This window comes from Spodoptera frugiperda, chromosome 19 (genome assembly GCF_023101765.2).
Source record: "Spodoptera frugiperda isolate SF20-4 chromosome 19, AGI-APGP_CSIRO_Sfru_2.0, whole genome shotgun sequence".
Lineage (NCBI taxonomy): Eukaryota > Metazoa > Arthropoda > Insecta > Lepidoptera > Noctuidae > Spodoptera > Spodoptera frugiperda.
Window position 1 is genome coordinate 4,494,984 of NC_064230.1, and position 21,189 is coordinate 4,516,172.

The following is a 21,189-nucleotide window of genomic DNA, read 5'->3' on the forward strand; positions in this document are numbered from 1 at the left end:
GTTCACGCCACTATAGTACTTGTTGCACTTATTGTCAATACACTTCATAGTCAAAATTGCGTCCATTAATTTACCACTTTTGGGGTAAAATTAAATAAAACAAAAAACACGTCCGCACTGTCCGCGTCCGACGACGATGTGACGATGTGACATGAATCGAATAGTATAGTGTCTTCGATACAAAGTACTTGATAGTTGTTTCCGATACAAATCTTTTACAATATTTCAATCATGAAATGAGGGAAAATACAATTACACCTAAATAGTAGATTATTTAAAGAGTTTCTTAATGGTTGTCTTCGACACAATTCTTATGTTTTAAACATAAGTGGGAAATAATAAAGTGTACTTGAGACTACTACATAGCACACCACTATCTTTAAACATTTAACTTCATAGAAAACTCAAGACTGTGAAGTTTACATGCGAATTAACACGGATAGACACGAACAACTGTTGGGCAGAAAGCCCGCCAGGCACGATCACCTCGCCTGGTCGGAGGATCCTCTTTTTCTTAGGGAACTTTACTCTCTGTTCCCGAAACCTGCTCTAAGCATTGATTAATTAGAACAAACACAGTTCATCACTAGTCGTTTCTTGACGGTTGTCTTTGATACAGTTTTGTAATACTTTTCGTACTACGTAAACACGTAGAAAACGTTTGAAGAGAATTTTCAATAAACAGTATTGTACATTGTAACCTCCACGTTCTAAGTGGAACAATAGTTGTTTTAATTCTAAAATATGATGTTGATATCACAATCGAGTGATAAATCCTTACAAGACATCGACAAAATTAAAATCGACGTCAGCTAGAACTAGCGGTAGACATTTAATTGTCAAATTACTTTAAATTACTGAGACAGTATGTTAACACAGATTGACAGAGGGAGGTATAAATATTTTAAATGAGATCAACGTTTATTACATCTTTAGTAGATATTTCAATATTCAACTATACATATCACCTTCATCAAAACATTAAGGACAATTGTGTTTCTTGATGGTTGTATTCGATACAACTTTAGACAATATTCGTATTATAATATGAACACGAAAGTAACATTTTGTTTTGTAATTTGTCGGGATTAATCCCGATTAAAGTCAAATATATTGTTTTACTAATGAAGAAGTAAACTTGTCTGCTAGCTTCACGAACTAATGAGTTTCTTGACGGTTGTCTTCGATACAAGATTTAAGATGCTTTAACATTATGTGACTGATATAACCTCTTTATTATTTAACTTACGAATACGAAGTTTGTTATAATACTTACGTATACCAGCGGGATATTCATCATACATAAAATACAATATTGTAATTGATACGACAAATATCGACGCACACAATTAGAACAAGCGTGAAGCTCATTCGATGGCTATAAGACACAAGACACAGACAGAGGACATAGTTCATGGAGTCTGATTGAGCCGAACTATTCATTCTTTGGACAGTCTGTTGTATAGACTATGTAAAGAGTTTCTTTCTAGTTGTCCTCGATACAACTTTGGTACATCGGTAGTTTGTAGTTATGTTTGAATACGTTTGAAAACATAGTAGTTAAGTTAATCCAACCGAATTCAGCACATATAGTTGCTACAAGATATAATCACAAGGGAGTTTCTTGATGGTTGTTCTTCGATAGAATCTACAAGTAGCTGGACATGACTCCACAAACTACTTGGGAATACTAAGACACATCGGGCCACTGAGTGAGGAAATGTGCCCCAAACGTTTTCAATATTAATTCACATGTTTATAATATAAAATAGAAAAGTCACGTAGAGTAATTTTTAAATGTAACAACAGTTAGTTCTTAATAGTTTCCAGACACGAGTTTCTTGACGGTTGTTCCTTGACAGAACTCATATACAATACTGGTAAGACAAATATCGACGCACACAGTTAGAACAAGCACGGCGGACGGTACATTGTTAAATAACATTGAATAAGTGGGAAGTTACAAATATTCTTGTAGTCTGAATATTCGTATTTGTATACATTGCCAGGTTTCATGCACTTTCGGGAAATTATTATATAAAGATGTCACGATTGTATTTGTAGTTTCTTGACGGTTGTCTTCAATACAACATCGATAATTTTAACCGAAAATTAAGTAAATATAAAGACATTACTTGTAAGCAGCTAATTATGCCCCTATATACTACTTGCATGTACGACATACTATATGTTAAATGATGGCTGCATTAAGTATTGAGACGTTGAAACATGTATCTACATTCCACGGAGCGACCACTTCAATGGAAGTACCACTAAGTGGGGAAATAGTTGATTCATATCGTGCTGCGAATGGTCGCAGAGAGAAATATTAGTTTTCCACTAGACCAAGAAAAGATAGTTATAATTATTACATTCCGAAAAGACAAGAAAGTTTAAAATCTTAACACATGACATAGACACACGACAAATATCGACAATAAGTTTCAGTTTGCTATATTGACTAAGGTTGTCTCCTTAGTCATCTAATAACAAGGGATCATTATAGAAGCTTCCTCAAAACAACTACAAGTAGTAAGAATTACGAAATCATTCCATTCCAAGACAAGTTAGTTTCTTGACGGTTGTCCTTCGATACAACACTTACAATATTAAAAACTTGAAATAAGTATAAAGTACTAGTTGATCCGGTAAACTTCGTACCGCCTCGAACATTTTTTTTTTTACCTTTTAATCCTTCCCTGGACTTACACAAACAATTCAAGATCAAAATTAGCCAAATCGATCCTGCCATCCTCGAGTTTTAGCGAGACTAACGAACAACAATTGATTTTTATATATAGAGATTAGTAAGTAGCAGTCTATGAGGTGACAAACTACATACTTGAAAATACTGATTGAGTCAACCTCATCGGGCACCATATGTGATATGGGCCTCTAATTATTAAAATTGACATTTACTAATTGAATATGAATATCAATATGACGAACTGGGATAAATTGAAACAAAAACTTATTACATAGATAAGACAATATAATTCACGCGACAAACATCGACGCACACAACTAGAACAAACTAGTCTGTCGCTACACTACTCAACGTTTCTTACTGGTTGTCTTCGCTACAACTTTAATAAATACAATATATTTATGTCGCACGTAATAACACAGAGTGTATACTAATAGTAATCAGCAGTTTATGTAACTGCAAAGTATTTGTACATACTAAATAGAAACGTCATCTGGTACATCAGCATTCGTCATCTGGTAATACTGAGTAAAAAATTCTTTTAAGAATCAAACGGTGTTCGACGACCAATAGCTGAGTTCCGGGGAGAAATTACATTTACAATGAGTACCGTACGTTACGAGTTTCTTGATGTTTGTCTTTGATACAAGCGTGGCACATGTTAGATACGGACACTCCACAAGCGAGCACTTTAATGTCGTCCTTAGTGGGGAAATATTAGAGTTTGTTTTCGAGTGTATAGTGAACCGGAGCACAAACCACTATACAAACTACTAGAAACATTAATGAGGTGGTCTCATATCAGTCTGTTGAGGCTCTGAAAGAGTATGTAAACCATACATCGATGATACTATCAATATTTAAATGTATATTTGTATATGTATTACATAACACATTAGTAATTATTACACGCGTATTTTTGTTTGTAATAGAAAACATATTTGAAAACGATTGTAACATAGACATCGACTATTTGTTACATGGGCATACGCAGATACATAAGTTTCTTGACGGTTGTGTTCAATACGATACAACTCTCTTACAATATTTCAAATGAGAGGAAAATATTTGTAAGTCTACAAGGTGACAGACTACACACTTGGAAGTAGGTACTGATTGAGTACCTTATCGGGAAAATTCATTGAATTTCCAAAATTTACTGTCCACTTACAACACAGACAAAGACAAAGCGAGGATTGCTTTATAACTGTATAAAGGAATATATTAAACATATTGTTGCTCCACGTATATAATGGCGATACAAAACGTTTCTTGACGGTTGTCCTTCGATAGAACTTTATACAATACTGTTCCTTGGATTTGTAGAAACAGTACAGAAATATTTGTAACTATGTAGATGTACATGAAGCTACAGCTACAAGACGCGCAGTCATACTGTACATGGAGCTACAAGCTACTTGGAAATACATACTTGAATAATATCATGTCTTAGTTTTACATTTCATAGAAGTACAAAGAAGTTTTTGACGGTCGTCTTCGATACAACTCTTAATACAATACTTTGATCATAAAGGCAATGTTTGTAAGCAGCTGGCAAATTCTACTATCATAATACACAGCCGACATTACAATAGTGTTGTAAGTACAACACTCACTCACACAGCGACACAATAAGTGGGGAAATGTTGGCTTTACACCACGTGGAGACGTCCAACAACACTGTAACTACAACTATCCCGCAACACATCTATTGTGGTGGGTATAGTACACCCACTCATTATTCAACCCTATAAAGGTATCATTATTTTAGTGTCAATTTAACAATCCAGAAATTCTCAATTCTCAGTTTTATTTCTAAGATTTTTATATTATGTATGTACATAGTTTCTTGACGGTTGTCTTCGATACAACACTCATGTTGTAATCATGCAACATGTAGGAAAGAGTAGTAAGTAGCTGGAGCCACCGACTACTTGGAAATACTGACTAGGAAACACTACAACATGTAGGTATTTGAAGTCTGGATGACACGAACTGTTCATTCTTTGGCCAGTCTGTTGTATAGACTATACAAAGAGTGTTTGATCGTTGTTTGGTAGAACAGTGTTGAGTATCACTTTGTGACTTAGAAAATCCATAATAGTCACTTGACTTTGCAATAACTGGTACAAGTTTCTATATGTTATTGAATAATTTAATATTAAAATACCACATAGAATACAATATAAACACTTAATTCTAAATGGGGAGGATGGTGGTTTTATCATTGCAAGCCATTGCAATTAAAAATACGGCGCCGAAGAAAAATGATGTTACTAATCTTAACTTCTAGACTGAACAAAGAGTTTCTTGACGGTTGTCTTCGATACAATTGTATGCTTGATCGCTTTACGACATGGAATATAACACATGATTATTGATTATTTAAATTTCAATATTAATTACATAAAGTTTCTTTTTACCAATATTAAAATTGACAACAATTGTGGAATTGCCACGTAGAACATAGACCCACTTAGAAATATTTGTTCTAAGTGGGGACATTGTGGTTGTAGAGGCGACAATATAGCTCAATATTACACAATGACCTAGCTTCGTAGACTACCCAAAGCATTACTGGACATACAGTACTGTGTCGACACTCACATATAATTGCCAAATTTGAAACACAAAGCACATACTGAGAGTCCATACACTATTTAAAGAGTTTCTTGACGGTTGTCTTCGATACAAGTTACACGATACTAAGATACTAAGAAGATGTTTAATGTACATTTCTTTATCAGTTCAACTATTGATATATAACTAACACCTCTGGTGCCTGAATGTAGTGCTTCCTACAAGACATGAAACATTATTTAGAAAATTCTTTGATTTTACAGTTAATACTGATGTGGTCATAAACATTGAATTAAATATTTGTCGGGATTAAGCCCGAATGAAGTCAAATATAACGTTATAGTTTAATAATCGAGGACAAGGGAGTTTCTTGACAGTTGCCTTGACAATACTTCTTATTAGTTCAAACATCATTAGATTTAAAATAGTATAATTCACGCTACATATATCGACGCACACATTAGTACAAGCGCGGTTGTCACTAGCACATTGCTTGACTGTCTTCGACACAAGTTTGTACAGGGTGTCCGGTGGCAGAATTAGGATTTAAATTTCAAACTATTTTCGAACCGTTAGCGGAGGGACGGACGGGGTGGTCTCGTGCGATTCGTCATTCGTGCGGGTTCCTTAGCCACGATGTCGCAGTGGACAGGAGAACAACGTGCGTCCGCAATCGAAGCTTATTGTTGCGCTGCGCATGAGACAAAACAAGAGAATGCATAATCACAATGACCAGGTTCAATATAATATTGCTGTACGTATATAATGGCAATACAAAACGTTTCTTGACGGTTGTCTTCGACAGAGACCTTTTTCATATATTAATAAGAAAAAGGCATTTGTTGCAATTGAATTCATAACACACGAAATATTGTTAGTTGGAACAAAGATATTTTGGAGAATAATCCGAATGTAGTTCAAGAGACAAGAGAGATATATGTATGTACTAAGTTTATACTAGCAGGAATCATCATATGCTTTATGTATCTCATAGTCTAGTCATAATAAGTTTCTTGACGGTTGTCTTCGATACAACGTTGACAGAACATATAGTACCTAGCTGTGTATGTGACTACACACCACTGTGGAATACTGACTAGGTAAGTGTCATGGCGTATGCCGCTTAGTACAGAACGAATTGATCAAATTGAATGGTATATTTAATGCGACAAATATCGACGCACACCAATATTTTAGTTGTAGAACTTTGGTGGAACAGTAGCGGAATAGAGGGAAAATAGCGCGTTTGCCAATGAATATTGTTTACATTAACTATGTGTTTCTTGACGGTTGTCTTCGATACAACGATTTTAGAATATTATTATATCAACTTGATATAAGTAAAAATATTTGTAAGTGGCAGTTAACTACCAACTGTTTAGAAATACTGACACATTATGTAATTGTTATAGATTTCATTAATATGTGTAGAAATAGTAGTAAATTCATTTTATATCATTTATTCTTAACTAACACCTCTGGTGCCTGAATGTAGTGCTTCCTTCTAAGACATGAAACATTATTTAGAAAATTCATTGGTTTTACAGTTAATAGGAGCCGACCAAGCGGGAGCATGGTCCAGGCTACCGGTTGTTAGGACTGCCGAGACAGAAACCTCCACACGATATATCATAATTAATATTACGTATTTGGCGGGATTAATCCCGATTGGACTAAAATATATTGTTTTACTAATGAAGAAGTAAACTTGTCTGCTAGCTTCACGAACTAATGAGTTTCTTGACGGTTGTCTTCGATACAAGGATGATCGAACATAAGTATTTGATCATCTAATATATCCTATACAATTATTCTAAATACTATATACTGGTATTACTGGTATATTACCCAAACATCATTTTGAATGAACTATTGAATAAACCACAACATAATTCACGCGACAAATATCGACGCACACAATTAGAACAAGTACGGTTGATGGTTTATCTATATTTAGCACTTTAACTTTCGCCACTGGCGTCCTAAGTGGGGAACGTTTGTTTGTTTAAAGCCTCAATTCTATGCGGATTTAAATATTAAGAAATGGTTTCAACAATGAGTTTCTTGACGGTTGTCTTCTATACAATCCTTACATTTCGTTCCAATACTAATAATTTATAAGACTACAAACTACTCGGTAGTTCTGAGTAAGTATTCAACATCACTTTGTGAAAGTTACACAATATTATTCATGAACACTACACAGGTATAATGAAAACTGAACATTGGAACTACAAATAGTTGTAAAATGTGGATATCGTGGAATGACGATATGAAGAATTATTGTTCAATAATGTCGGCACGTAGGTACCCGCTGTATCACTAATGCAAGCGTGACATGATCAAGCGCCAGTAAAATTCCAGCTTTGGCAGATATTTAGGCATAATCAGCAGTTTCTTGACGGTTGTGCTTCGATACAAGGTTAATCTAAAATAATAAGACTGCACGGTTGGTGCGGTGGCTGGGCAACTGGTTGCCACGCAACGGGTAGCGGGTTCGATTCCCGCACGGAGCAACTCTTTGTGTGATCCACAAATTGTTGTTTCGGGTCTGGTTGTCATGTGTATGTGAACTTGTATGTTTGTAAACGCACCCACGACACAGGAGAAAATCCTAGTGTGGGGCTACGTTTTTTTAGAAAAAAAAAAAAAAAAAAAAATTATTTCATTGTATATTTATATCTTCCAAACGTATTAAATTTTTCGGGGATAATTCGTGGGACACCTAAACTCGGTGCACGGTAGCATTCAGTTCACTACTGAGGAGGAGAAGGAAGGAATGCTGCCGTTCTTAGACGTGCTCGTGAGGCGTGAAACAGACGGCCGCCTGTCACACACGGTTTACCGTAAACCGACACACACAGACCGGTACCTACGAGCCGACTCACACCATCATCCCTCCCACCTTGCCTCTGTTTCCCGTACTTTAATCAACCGGGCACTGAACCTGTGTGATCCCCAGTACATTGACGCGGAACTTGATCACCTTAGACGGGTACTGGAAACCAATGGGTACAACTGGCGCCAATGTACTCGACTGGCGAGCTCATCATGTAAAAGACGACCGGCAGTTGCGGAGCGGACTCCAGCATTTTTACCCTATGTGAAAGGAGTAACCGACACCATCGGACACCTGTTACGCCGAAGATACAGCATCAGGACGATCTTCCGCCCACCCGGTCAATTACGAAACTTATTACGCTCGCCTAAGGACAAGGATCCACTGGCAGTTCCCGGGGTATACATGATACCGTGCGACTGTGGCTCGAGTTACATCGGGGAAACTCGCCGCAACATCACAACCAGACTAAAGGAACACATACGCAGTGTGAAGAACATGGACACCCATACATCTGCAGTAGCCGAGCATGCTTGTAGCGCGGGCACGACTCACTTCCTCCGTTTCGACAAGGTCTCCGTACTAGCGAGGGAGAAATACTTCGTACCGCGGAAAGTACGTGAGGCCATCGAAATAAGTCGTCGTCCCAACTTCAACAGAGACGGTGGCTGGGCATTACCTCCTGCCTGGAAGCCAAGTCTACAATCTGCGTCAGCCTACAATGTTGCGGGTCTGGAGTGTGACACAGTGAGCGCGGTATGCAGCACCGTCTTTGCGTCGACCCGAGAATCGAACCCAACACCTACGCAGCCGCCGGCGAACGAGTCTAACGAGCCAACAACGTCGCACGCGCCGTATAGTACGCGCGATTCCAGGCAGAGGGCGCGATGGGCGCGAAACTCGAGTCGTCAGTAGCAGCGTGACAATCGCCGCGTCGTGTGTCGCGAAATGCTCCTCATGAATATGAGCCTCTTGCATGGCTTGAAACTAGTCGAGTTAATCGTCAAAACGTTACGTGAGTAAGCCGATAACATAATAATTAACTTTGTATATGTTGTCTTCGATACAACTCTCTTACAATATATTTTAAATGAGAGGAAAATATTTGTAAGTAGTAGTCTACAAGGTGACAGACTACACACTTGGAAGTAGGTACTGATTGAGTACCTTATCGGAAAAATTAATTGAATTTCCAAAATTTACTGTCCACTTATAACACAGACAAAGACAAAGCGAGGAATGCTTCATAACTATACTCCTATTAGGAATAATGTTGCTGTACGTATATAATGGCAATACAAAACGTTTCTTGACGGTTGTCTTTGACAGAGACCTTTTTCATATTACACACATGAAATATTCAGAGTTGGAACATAGATATTCTGTGTATAACGACCACTTTAGTATCGTTCTAAGTGGGGAAATTGTCGTTGTACCTATATCGCATCAAGACGTTCCTAGAAATGATGACCGATGTATCTCGTATGTCAAACGTTTTATCAGGACGGGCTTTGGAAATTCCAAATTGCGACATATATCGACACACACACAAGTCCGTATATAGTGAACATTTGCCATAGTAGCAGTCAGTAATATTGTCTCTGAGACATGGAACAATGCACAGGTCCGAATGGGAAGTAAAGATGGGGGAGTACATTTTGAACATTTCAAATATTATATTAAGTTTCTTGACGGTTGTCTTTGATACAACTTTGACAAATATTTTGTAGTGAAAAATACATTCAACGCGAGACGTAGAACATTTCAAACACCTTATCATGTTATAAACTCAATATTTTGGAAATTGTATCAATACAATCATGTTCTAAACATATATTCCAAAGATCATGGCCTTGGAACATCAGACCATGGCAATATACAAGGTACTATATATTCCTTATGGGATTACATTCTGCAGACGTATCATTGAATTGTTGAGTCAAATATGAACACTTCATCAACCACTGTCTTATAATTTTACTTCGTATGTGATATTTAATGAGTTTCTTGACGGTTGTTCTTCGATGTAACATATATTTAATCTAAATATGTATTTCATATCACATGCAATACTGAAAAGGATATCTTGTGTAGAACGACCGTAGAGCAGCATCCTCCTCCTCAGTCGTACATTCTTGACAGAATGCTCGTGGTTGACAATGATGTATTTTCCCTGGATATCGTAGCTCTCGCGATGTGCCTCCTCTTGTTGAGGTCTTCGCCCGTAACCCTGGGCACGGGTTCCGCGTTATACCCCGCAGGACTGGGTCCCTGCTGAACTTCGCCATCTACACACTCCGGCCTACTGAAGTGTAAAATGCCCACCCCCGCGACATGGACGCGCCAGACAGGAATTGCCCAAGTGAAGAGTAGAGAAGGTGACTCTACTCCCCCCAGGGCCGAGTTAATGGGCGTGTATGATCCCACACCCAAAGGCTTAACACTACCACTACTACAAATATAAATTAAACAACATTCAGTTGTTGTATCTTGTAAATACTAATTGTAGAATACATTTATGTACTCGCCATTACAGGGCATGTTGTCTGTATGAAATATATTTTATTTAAAAGATACATCAACATTACACAGTTCTCTCCTCACTCGGACAAATTTTCCACAGTACAAAGTAAGTTTGTGTTAAAACTACTAGAGTACATTAGTAGTTTACATTTTGCGAAAAGATCGACACAATCACTTTATTAAAAAATAATGACAAATATTTTTATGAATAAAACTTACTTTCCCATACATTTTGACGCATGCCACACAGAGACAAGATTAATTTCCATTATGTACGTTTAACAAGAGAGTTTCTTAATGGTTGTCTTCAACACAATTCTTATGTTCTAAACATAAGTGGGAAATATTAAAGAGTAGTTGTTTGTGAGACTACAAACTAATTGGAAATCCTGAGTTATATAATATGGAATGACCACATAGGACGACAAATAGTTCCACAGTGGGGAAATAGTCTTTGAAATATCACGTCATTTACAAAGAGGAACAAAATCAAGTACCTAATAATATAATTTGTCTACACACGAGACAGTGGACATCGGCTTAAACGCATCGGCCGAGTTTGTGATATTTTTAATATAATTTCAAGCGTCAAATATCGACGCACACAACTAGAACAAGCATACAGCTCATTTGATGTTAATACTCGTATAACTGACGGAGGACAACATTTTCCAAATAATAATTACGAGAAGTAAGTTCCAGCGAAACATAATTTTTATAAATTACCAGTTTGGAATCACTAATCCGCCTTGAGCAACGATTATTTCTCATTCCTTCTCTGTATGAGAAGAGGCCTTTTCTCAGCAGTGGGACAATTACAGGCTGATGATGTTGACATGTCGACGACGGAACTAGTTTCTTGACGGTTGTCTTCGATACAACTTGTAAAGTTTCGTATTATTTAAATACATTTGAGACTGCAAACTATTATTAGGGTCAGTCTGACGTGGAACTTTCAAAGGACATGGCTAAACCATGAAAATATTAATATTAAGGTACTCCACTTGACGAGAACTAGTTTCTTGACGGTTGTCTTCGACACAACTTGAAAAATTTCGTATTATTTAAATACATTTGAGACTGCAAACTATTATTAGGGTCAGTCTGACGTGGAACTTTCAAAATGTAATGTGTGTTTCATTATCAGTTTAAATATTGATAAGAATAATCACGTGGAACGACAAATGGTACTAAGTGTTCCCACTTAGTTATTTTTGATTCGATAATTGTTGATTCTTGAAATTGTGAGGCCACAAAACATTCGTCTGTATATATTTATCTGACTTAGAGACGAGCTCAACACTTGACGTGAAAGAAAATGCTTTCTCAACTAGTTTCTTGGCGGTTGTTCTCCGATAAACATGGTATATAAATATTTTAATCATGAAATATGTAACGATCATTACATAAGTAGCTGTACATGACACTACAAACTACTTGGAAATACTGAGTAAGTCTCAGCGGACGACAAAATGAAGAAAGGCGCCTCGCCTTGTGAGACATGGAATATTTAGGTTGGATAAACTAGCAACATCCAATTAACAATACTGGTAAGACAACTATCGACACACACAGTTAGAACAAGCACGGCGGACGGTACATTGTTAAATAACTTTGAATAAGTTACAAATATTCTTGTAGTCTGAATATTCGTATTTGTATACATTCGCCGCTTACATGTACAGCTACGTAACAAGTTTATATAAAGATGTCACGAACGTATTTGTAGTTTCTTGACGGTTGTCTTCGATATAACATTCATGTTGTACCGAATTGCAGTTTTAAATCATGCTATATTTTTACTCACATTGACAAATTCGACAATTATCCCATATTATTGTGTATAATAGAAACATGAATATCTCACTTGAGACTTGTTGAGATATGTTTTACAGTACATATTATGATCACACAGACCCACAGACATATCGTTTAAATTCACAGATTACAGATTAGAAAGACAGTGCAGTGAATGCACCCAAATGAGATGACCCGCCAATGTAGAAGCATAAATTAATTTTGAGTATATTTTGATTAGTGGAGTTTCTTGCTGGCTGTATTCGATACAACATTAGAAAATGTTCGTATTACATGAATACGAAGGAAACATTTGTTAGTAGTCCTTTATTAGACTACCAACTATTCGGATATAGGAACATAATTATCAACATGCCACATTCCACGAATTCTCAAACTTCAGTGAGAAACATTACAACGTAGATTATTTAAAGAGTTTCTTGATGGTTGTCTTTGATACAATTCTTATGTTTTAAACATAAGTGGGAAATATTAAAGAGTAGTTGTTTGTGAGACTACAAACTACTTGGAAATACTGAGAAATTAAATATGGAATTACCACATACAACGACGAATAGTTCCATAGTGGGGAAATAGTTATTTTTTTTAATACATTCATTTACAAAGAACACAAAGACCAAGAGGAGGATAATTTGTACCTAACTTTAGTAGAATGAACGAGTTTCTTGACGGTTGTCTTCGATACAAACTTACAGACTCACTGAGCGTAACAGTTTCATTACATGAACTGCACAAGTTGCTCGACATAATGTTAATTAATGCGACGGACACGTTAGTCAGTAGCCGTTTACAAGACCGTTTACACATAGGAACGTATATTTATACATTCCATTAAATAATAAACATTTCAATATGAATGCTCCAGGTACAATGACCACTTTGACTGTCATTCTATATTCCAGATACAAATTATTTTAAGTATTATACTAGTATATCACCAAAAATACAACCGAAATGAGTTATTGATTAAACCACGATATAATTCACGCGACAAACATCGACGCACACAATTAGAACAAACACAGATGATCGGACATGGAATATTCAACATTCCATCTCGATAACAAGGAGGGAGTTCTGAGATGTACGCATTCAGGCGTATTGTTATATACAACATTATACTTCTATTCGTTTTATATCGATGTCTGTTTTGTGTTTTGCGGACAAAATTTGTGTCTGAAAAGAAAAAGAAACCAAAAAATTTTTAAATTCATGAACTGCTCAACAAGTTTCTTGACGGTTGTCTTCTACAACTTATATTATAAAATATTCACATTATGTAAATACGAAGGAAACATTTGTAAGTAGTCCTTTATTAGACTACCAACTATTCGCATATAGGAACATAATTATCAACATGCCACATTAAACCTGTTAATATACCATGAGATACAATTTCCCAAATCTGTAGAATTATAATCAGAATCGCAAACAGTGACATGATATCGTGGACTGTCCACTCCATAAGTGACATTAGCTGACTTATAGAGAATTGTATCGAAATACAAATGGACGTACAATCAACTGTGATTGAAGAAGTAATAATTAGATAAAGAATTATTGAGACATATAACGACGCAAACAATTAGAACAAGCGTGAAGCTCATTCAATGGCTATAAGACACAAGACACAGACAGAGGACAACATTCAGCTTTGTGAAGTTTGGATGACACGAATTATTCGTTCTTTGGATAATATGAAACGAGCACACAGCCCGTGCACTGAACCTAACCAGCACTCGCACAATACGGACATACAATACGTAATGTTGACGCACACAACTGCAGGAGACAAGCATAATGAACATCTGACGGTGCATTGTGGAACTATATCACACACAGATGATAAATATTTCAATTAAGACTGCGGACCAGTAATGGAATATCTAAAACATTACAACGTTCAGCAGACAATGTACATTCAAATATCGACGCACACAATTAGAACAAGGGTGAAGCTCATTCGATGGCTATAAGACACAAGACACAGACAGAGGACATAGTTCATGGAGTCTGATTGAGTCGAACTATTCATTCTTTGGACAGTCTGTTGTATAGACCATGTAAAGAGTTTCTTTCTAGTTGTCCTCGATACAACTTTGGTACATCGGTAGTTTGTACTTATGTTAGAATATGTTTGAAAACATAGTAGTTAAGTTAAATCGATCGAACTGATATTGGTACATACAGTTGCTACGAGATATAATCACAAGGGAGTTTCTTGATGGTTGTTCTTCGATAGAATCTACAAGTAGCTGGACATGACTCCACAAACTACTTGGGAATACTAAGCTAAGACACATCGGGCCACTGAGTGAGGAAATGTGCCCCAAACGTTTTCAATATTAATTCACGTGTTTACAATATAAAATAGAAGTCATGGAGAAACACTTCTGGATGTAGAACAGTTAGTTCTCAATAGTTTCCAGACACGAGTTTCTTGACGGTTGTTCCTCGACAGAACTCATATACAATACTGGTAAGACAAAATATTAGTTTTTCTCAAGACCAGTACTAAAAGAAAAGATAGTTATAATTATTACATTTCGAAAAGACAAGAAAGTTTAAAACCTTTTAAAATATTTAAAACCTTAACACATGACATATACACGCGACAAATATCGACAATAAGTTTCAGTTTGTAAATATTGACTAAGGTAGTCTCCTCGGTCATCTAATTACAAGGAATCATTATGGAAGCTTACATTATCACTGTAAGGAGGAATAACGAAATCATTCCATTCCAAGACAAGTTAGTTTCTTGACGGTTGTCCTTCGATACAACACTTACAATATTAAAAACTTGAAATAAGTAGAAAGTATTAGTAAGTAGCAGTCTATGAGGTGACAAACTACATACTTGGAAATACTGATTGAGTCAACCTCATCGGGCACCATATGTGATATGGGCCTCGTTGAACAAATTCATTGGAGTTCCAACGTTTGGGGAAACAGTTGATTGTTCACAATATATTAATATTGGCATTTATTAATTGAATATAAATATCAATTTGACGAACTGGATGTAAAATGCAAACTATTACATAGATAAGACAATATAATTCACGCGCCAAACATCGACGCACACAACTAGAAAAATCTAGTCTGTCGCTACACTACTCAACGTTTCTTACTGGTTGTCTTCGCTACAACTTTAGTAAATACAATATATTTATGCCGCACGTAATAACGACAAAGACAAAGCGGGGAATGCTTCATAACTATAATCCTGTTCGGAATAATGTTGCTGTACGTATATAATGGCAATACAAAACGTTTCTTGACGGTTGTCTTTGACAGATACCTTTTTCATATTACACACATGAAATATTGAGAGTTGGAACATAGATATTCTGTGTATAAGGACCATTTTAGTATCGTTCTAAGTGGGGAAATTGTCATTGTACCTATATCGCATCAAGACGTTCCTAGAAATGATGACCGATGTATCTTGTATGTCAAACGTTTTATCAGGACGGGCTTTGGAACCCAAGATATGAACATGGACGAAACAATACAGACAATATAATTCATACGACATATATCGACGTATGTAAAACTCCCGTAGGCGCGATAAATATTGGATACAGTAGCAGTCAATAATATTGTATACTTCAAGTTTCTTGACGGTTGTCTTCGATACAACGTTGACAGAACATATAGTACCTAGCTGTGTATGTGGCTACACACCACTGTGGAATACTGACTAGGTACGTCTCATGTCTACACAAATGTAGGCAACATCTGTTGAAACATTATCGTTTAACTTTAAGAATATCAAATGTAGAAAAGTAATACGCTACGTGGAGAAAAAACGCAACAATCTGATTGAACTTATAGACTGACCAAAGAGTTTCTTGACGGTTGTCTTCGATACAAGTTGACATACAACAATTGAAGAACACTAACATTCAGTACAATGTTGTTCGCCCGAATGCGGGCACGACTTCTGAGACAAGAAACATTTCACACATCCATACATTGTGTTTGTATGCAAAATTCTATGCACGACAAAAGTTCACCGCTGTCAATCTTACCACGTAGAATATCAAACAGCAGAAGCATATCCACCATCTCTTCTACCGACGAGTGGAAGCAAGTGATGGTGACTACAATCTGTGACATACGAAGCATGGCACTTGTTTCATTTGAAGTTTAAACATTTTATAAATCTTTTTTGGAGACCTTAAAATCTAGAAATATAAACCATATATTGAGGTGACCAAATTGCGGCATCATCAGAATGCTGCGGACATATTAGGCTAATGAGTTTCTTGACGGTTGTCTTCGATACAAGGTTGATCGAACATAATGGAGAGGTGACAGTTAATTCAAACACCTTCTCATGTTATAAACTCAATATTTTGGAAATTACAAAAGTAAGATTATATATTATTCAATGAGTTTCTTGACGGTTGTTCTTCGATGTAACACATATTTTATCTTAATACATATTTCATATCACATGAAATACTGAAAAGGATATCTTGTGTAGAACGACCGTAGAGCAGCATCCTCCTCCTCAGTCGTACATTCTTGACAGAATGCTCGTGGTTGACAATGATGCATTTTCCCTGGATATCGTAGCTCTCGCGATGCACCTCCACTTGTTGCGGTCTTCACCCGTAACCCTGGGCACGGGTTCCGCGTTATACTCCGCAGGACTGGGTCCCTGCTGAACTTCGCCATCTACACACTCCGGCCTACTGAAGTGTAAGATGCCCACCCCCGCGACATGGACGCGCCAGACAGGAATCGCCCAAGTGATGAGTAGAGAAGGTGACTCTACTCCCCCAGGGCCGAGTTAATGGGCGTGTATGATCCCACACCCAAAGGCTTAACACTACCACTACTACAAATATAAATAAAACAACATTCAGTTGTTGTATCTTGTAAATACTAATTCTAGAATACATTTATGTACTCGCCATTACAGGGCATTTTGTCTGTATGAAATATATTTTATTTAAAAGATACATCAACATTACACAGTTCTCTCCTCACTCGGACATATTTTGCTTAGTACAAAGTAAGTTTGTCTTAAAACTACTAGAGTACATTAGTACTTTACATTTTGCGAAAAGATCGACACAAACACTTTATTCAAAAATCATAACAAATATTTTATGAAGAAAACTTACTTTCCCATACATTTTGACGCATGTCACACAGAGACAAGACTAATTTCCATTATGTACGTTTAACAAAAAAACAAATGACATGTCAGTGACGTCATGCACAAAATGACAAGGACAGAAACATTTTATATTATTATTGTTGTCTCTTTTTAAAGGAGATGTGGAATTACCTTTAGTCTCTAGCGATGATTTACATAACAATACAATGAAGTTGCATGATAGTTGTCTTCGATACAACACTTTTACAATATTTCAATCATGAAATGAGGGACAATACAAGTAACCCTACAATGTAGATTATTTAAAGAGTTTCTTAATGGTTGTCTTCGACACAATTCTTATGTTTTAAACATAAGTGGGAAATATCAAAGAGTAGTTGTTTGTGAGATTACAAACTACTTGGAAATACTGAGTTATATAATATGAAATAATTTAAAATTGAGCGAGAATTACAATCACATGAACAAATAATCGTCTCTTGTTCTAGGATAACGAGTTTCTTGACGGTTGTCTTTGATATAACTCTTACAAGAGTGTCGGAACTACAATGTTCCACTTTACTTGTGAACATACATTATTGCTTACTTCGTTCGTTTTTGACGTAATATATTTCGAGAGACATTTCACAAATGTCGAAATATTGTTACAGCATTAAGTATTGGTACCTATATCAATTGGTTTCTTGCCGGTTGTCCTCGATACAAGTATGACAAATGTTTCATACAATAGAACTAATGTATTCACAGGAAACATTCAGTACAATTTAATATATATTTCAATGGAATATTTGTCGGGATTAATCCCGATTAAAGTCAAATATATTGTTTCACTAATGAAGAAGTAAATTTGTTTGCTAGTTTCACGAAATAATGAGTTTCTTGACGGTTGTCTTCGATACAAGGTTGATCGAACATAATGGTACTAAGAGTGGGTTTTAAGTCTGGGAGAGTTATGCTTCGGCAAGAATGGGCCGGCTCGACAGGAGTGATACCACGCCTTCACAGAAAACCAACGTGAAACAACGCTTGCGTTGTGGAGGTTACCGGAGGTTCAATTATACCCCCCCCCCACTTCCCAAACTTCCCAACTCCCAAGGTAATTACAACCATAATAAATAGATAAATATATTTTTATTGTGGTTCATTCAACCAGAATAAGTGGGAGACATCATTTGCTGCAGTTAACAACTAGCATTAGTAATGCAGATAATGTTGCTGTACATATTATGGCAATACTAAAAGTTTCTTGACGGTTGTCTTTGATACAGACCTTCTCATGTTCATTATAAACAATGAAATGACATTTATTATTATACATTTATGAAGACTTTTACAATTTCAATATTGATCTAGACACACGGCAGTGTGTCCGCCAAGTTCGAGCAAAAAAACCGACACACCGGCCGTGGGTTATATTACACGAACCATTTCGGGCCAAGTTCGACCCACCCATAACTCAAAATCTATTTTATCTACGCATATGAAATTTCTAGTATCTGTCGAGATCTACTTACTTATCTAAAATACAAAATTTCATTAATGTACCTATTGTAGGTCTTGAGATATTGACGTCAGAAAATCGCTATTTTTACTATACACTCACTGACTGACTCACTCACTCATCAAAAACCTAGACCACTTCCAATGGTCGTATTGACTTGAAATTTGGCATGGAGGTAGGTCTTTAGGTCAAAGTAAAGGAAAAAATCTGAAAATGGCCAAGTGTGAGTCGGTTTTAAAAATAATGAAGGTGTAAATTCATACCCCTAAAGAACTAAAACAAAAAAATTATCTATATCTTCCAATGGTCGTACCGACCTAAAATTCATTACGAAGGTTTGTATTAAGTCAAAGTAAAGTAAAATAAGAAAAAAAGAAAATAAACCTTACAAAAATAAATGAAACCCACCCAAAACATAAATGTGAAAGGCTGCCAAGTTCGATAATATTGGAATGCTTCGCCTATAAAAGAAGTGAGATCTAAATAAGTACCAAGTTCCATACACAGACCTCAGTTAAAAATGATATAACAAGTTGGCAAGTTTTCACACACTTTGTTATAAACCTACTAAACGCAATGAGTCAAGTATATAATTTTCTATTAAAACTTGCCAAGTTATATCATTTTTAACTGAGGTCTGTGTATGGAACTTGGTACTTATTTAGATCTCACTTCTTTTATAGGCGAAGCATTCCAATATTATCGAACTTGGCAGCCTTTCACATTTATGTTTTGGGTGGGATTTAGAACAATCGATGTGAATATTATCGAGCGCCTGAATGTACAGATACAGATCCCTCCATAGACAAGGAATGTTTCAATATTTAATCCTAAATTCTTATCCAATAGATAATCAGATTGTAGTTCCACATAGGACGACACTTTAATAACATTTAAAGTGCGGTGACAGTACACATCGCCTCCTGTGTGGAGTCAAATGTTAATACATTCATATTGGAATACAAACGATTCAATGTGAGGACTAAATGTATGTCCATGTCAAGTGAAAAATACACTATAGACCTACAATAAAACATTAAGGACAATTGTGTTCCTTGATGGTTGTATTCGATACAACTTTAGACAATATTCGTATTATATGAACACGAAAGTAACATATTATTTTGTAAGTGGCAGTTAACTACCAACTGTTTAGAAATACTGACACATTATGTAATTGTTATAGATTTCATTTCATTTTATATCATTTATTCTTAACTAACACCTCTGGTGCCTGAATGTAGTGCTTCCTTCTAAGACATGAAACATTATTTAGAAAAATCATTGAATTTACAGTTAATACTGCAATCATTTTTAATATTCAGGGGGATAATTGCGTACAACATACAAACTTGTCTGCTTGCTTCACGAACTAATGAGTTTCTTGACAGTTTTCTTCGATACAAGGTTGTTCGAACATAATTATTTGATCGTCTACCTATACCTTCACGGTACAGTAACAAATTGCCAGATATTTAGACGTAATCAGCAGTTTCTTGACGGTTGTACTTCGATACATGTTCGAGCAGTGTATGTCACCACATACTACTTGGACATTCTGACTCGATAGCGCACAATGCGCGTATATATGGGGCTGCCTGTAGAGACATGTTACATAGTATATAATAACATCCAATGTATAGTACTTTGTACATACGAATACTGCACGTACAACGATCACTTCACTGGCGTCCTAAGTTAGAAAACGCTTGTTTATGAACATACTGATCCACAATACCTATGTGGCCACGGAAATATATTCCTAAAACCTAAAACTCTTTCCTTTCGTTGAATAAGTTTCTTGACGGTTGTATTTGATACAACTTTACAAACATCGCACCGTTAGTACGAAGTAAATATGTATACATAAGTAGCTGTGTGTGAGAGTACAAGCTACTCGGACATAATTATAATTACTAGTGGTCGCCTAGTGGTTGAAATTCAACCATATACGATTTAATTTACAATACCACTTAACATACGTTCAAGGATAATTTTTATTTAACTCAAACTCAAACAAACTCTTTTATAAAACTCTATTCATATGAGACGTCAATATCATCGCAATGTCTATCGATTTTGAC

At 36.1% G+C, this 21,189-nt stretch overlaps 1 protein-coding gene across 2 annotated transcripts in view; it reads left to right on the forward strand.

The window, feature by feature from the left end:
• The first annotated feature begins 7,983 nt into the window (after window positions 1-7,983).
• Window positions 7,984-21,189, forward strand: part of LOC126911892 (uncharacterized) — a 132,706-nt gene continuing 119,500 nt past the window's right edge. For both annotated transcript variants that reach the window (XM_050701047.1, XM_050701046.1), the window contains exon 1: window positions 7,984-9,278. In XM_050701047.1, coding sequence (XP_050557004.1) covers window positions 8,067-9,041 — 975 coding nt within the window. In that variant the 5' untranslated portion in view covers window positions 7,984-8,066 and the 3' untranslated portion in view covers window positions 9,042-9,278. The remainder of the gene's footprint in view (window positions 9,279-21,189) is intronic.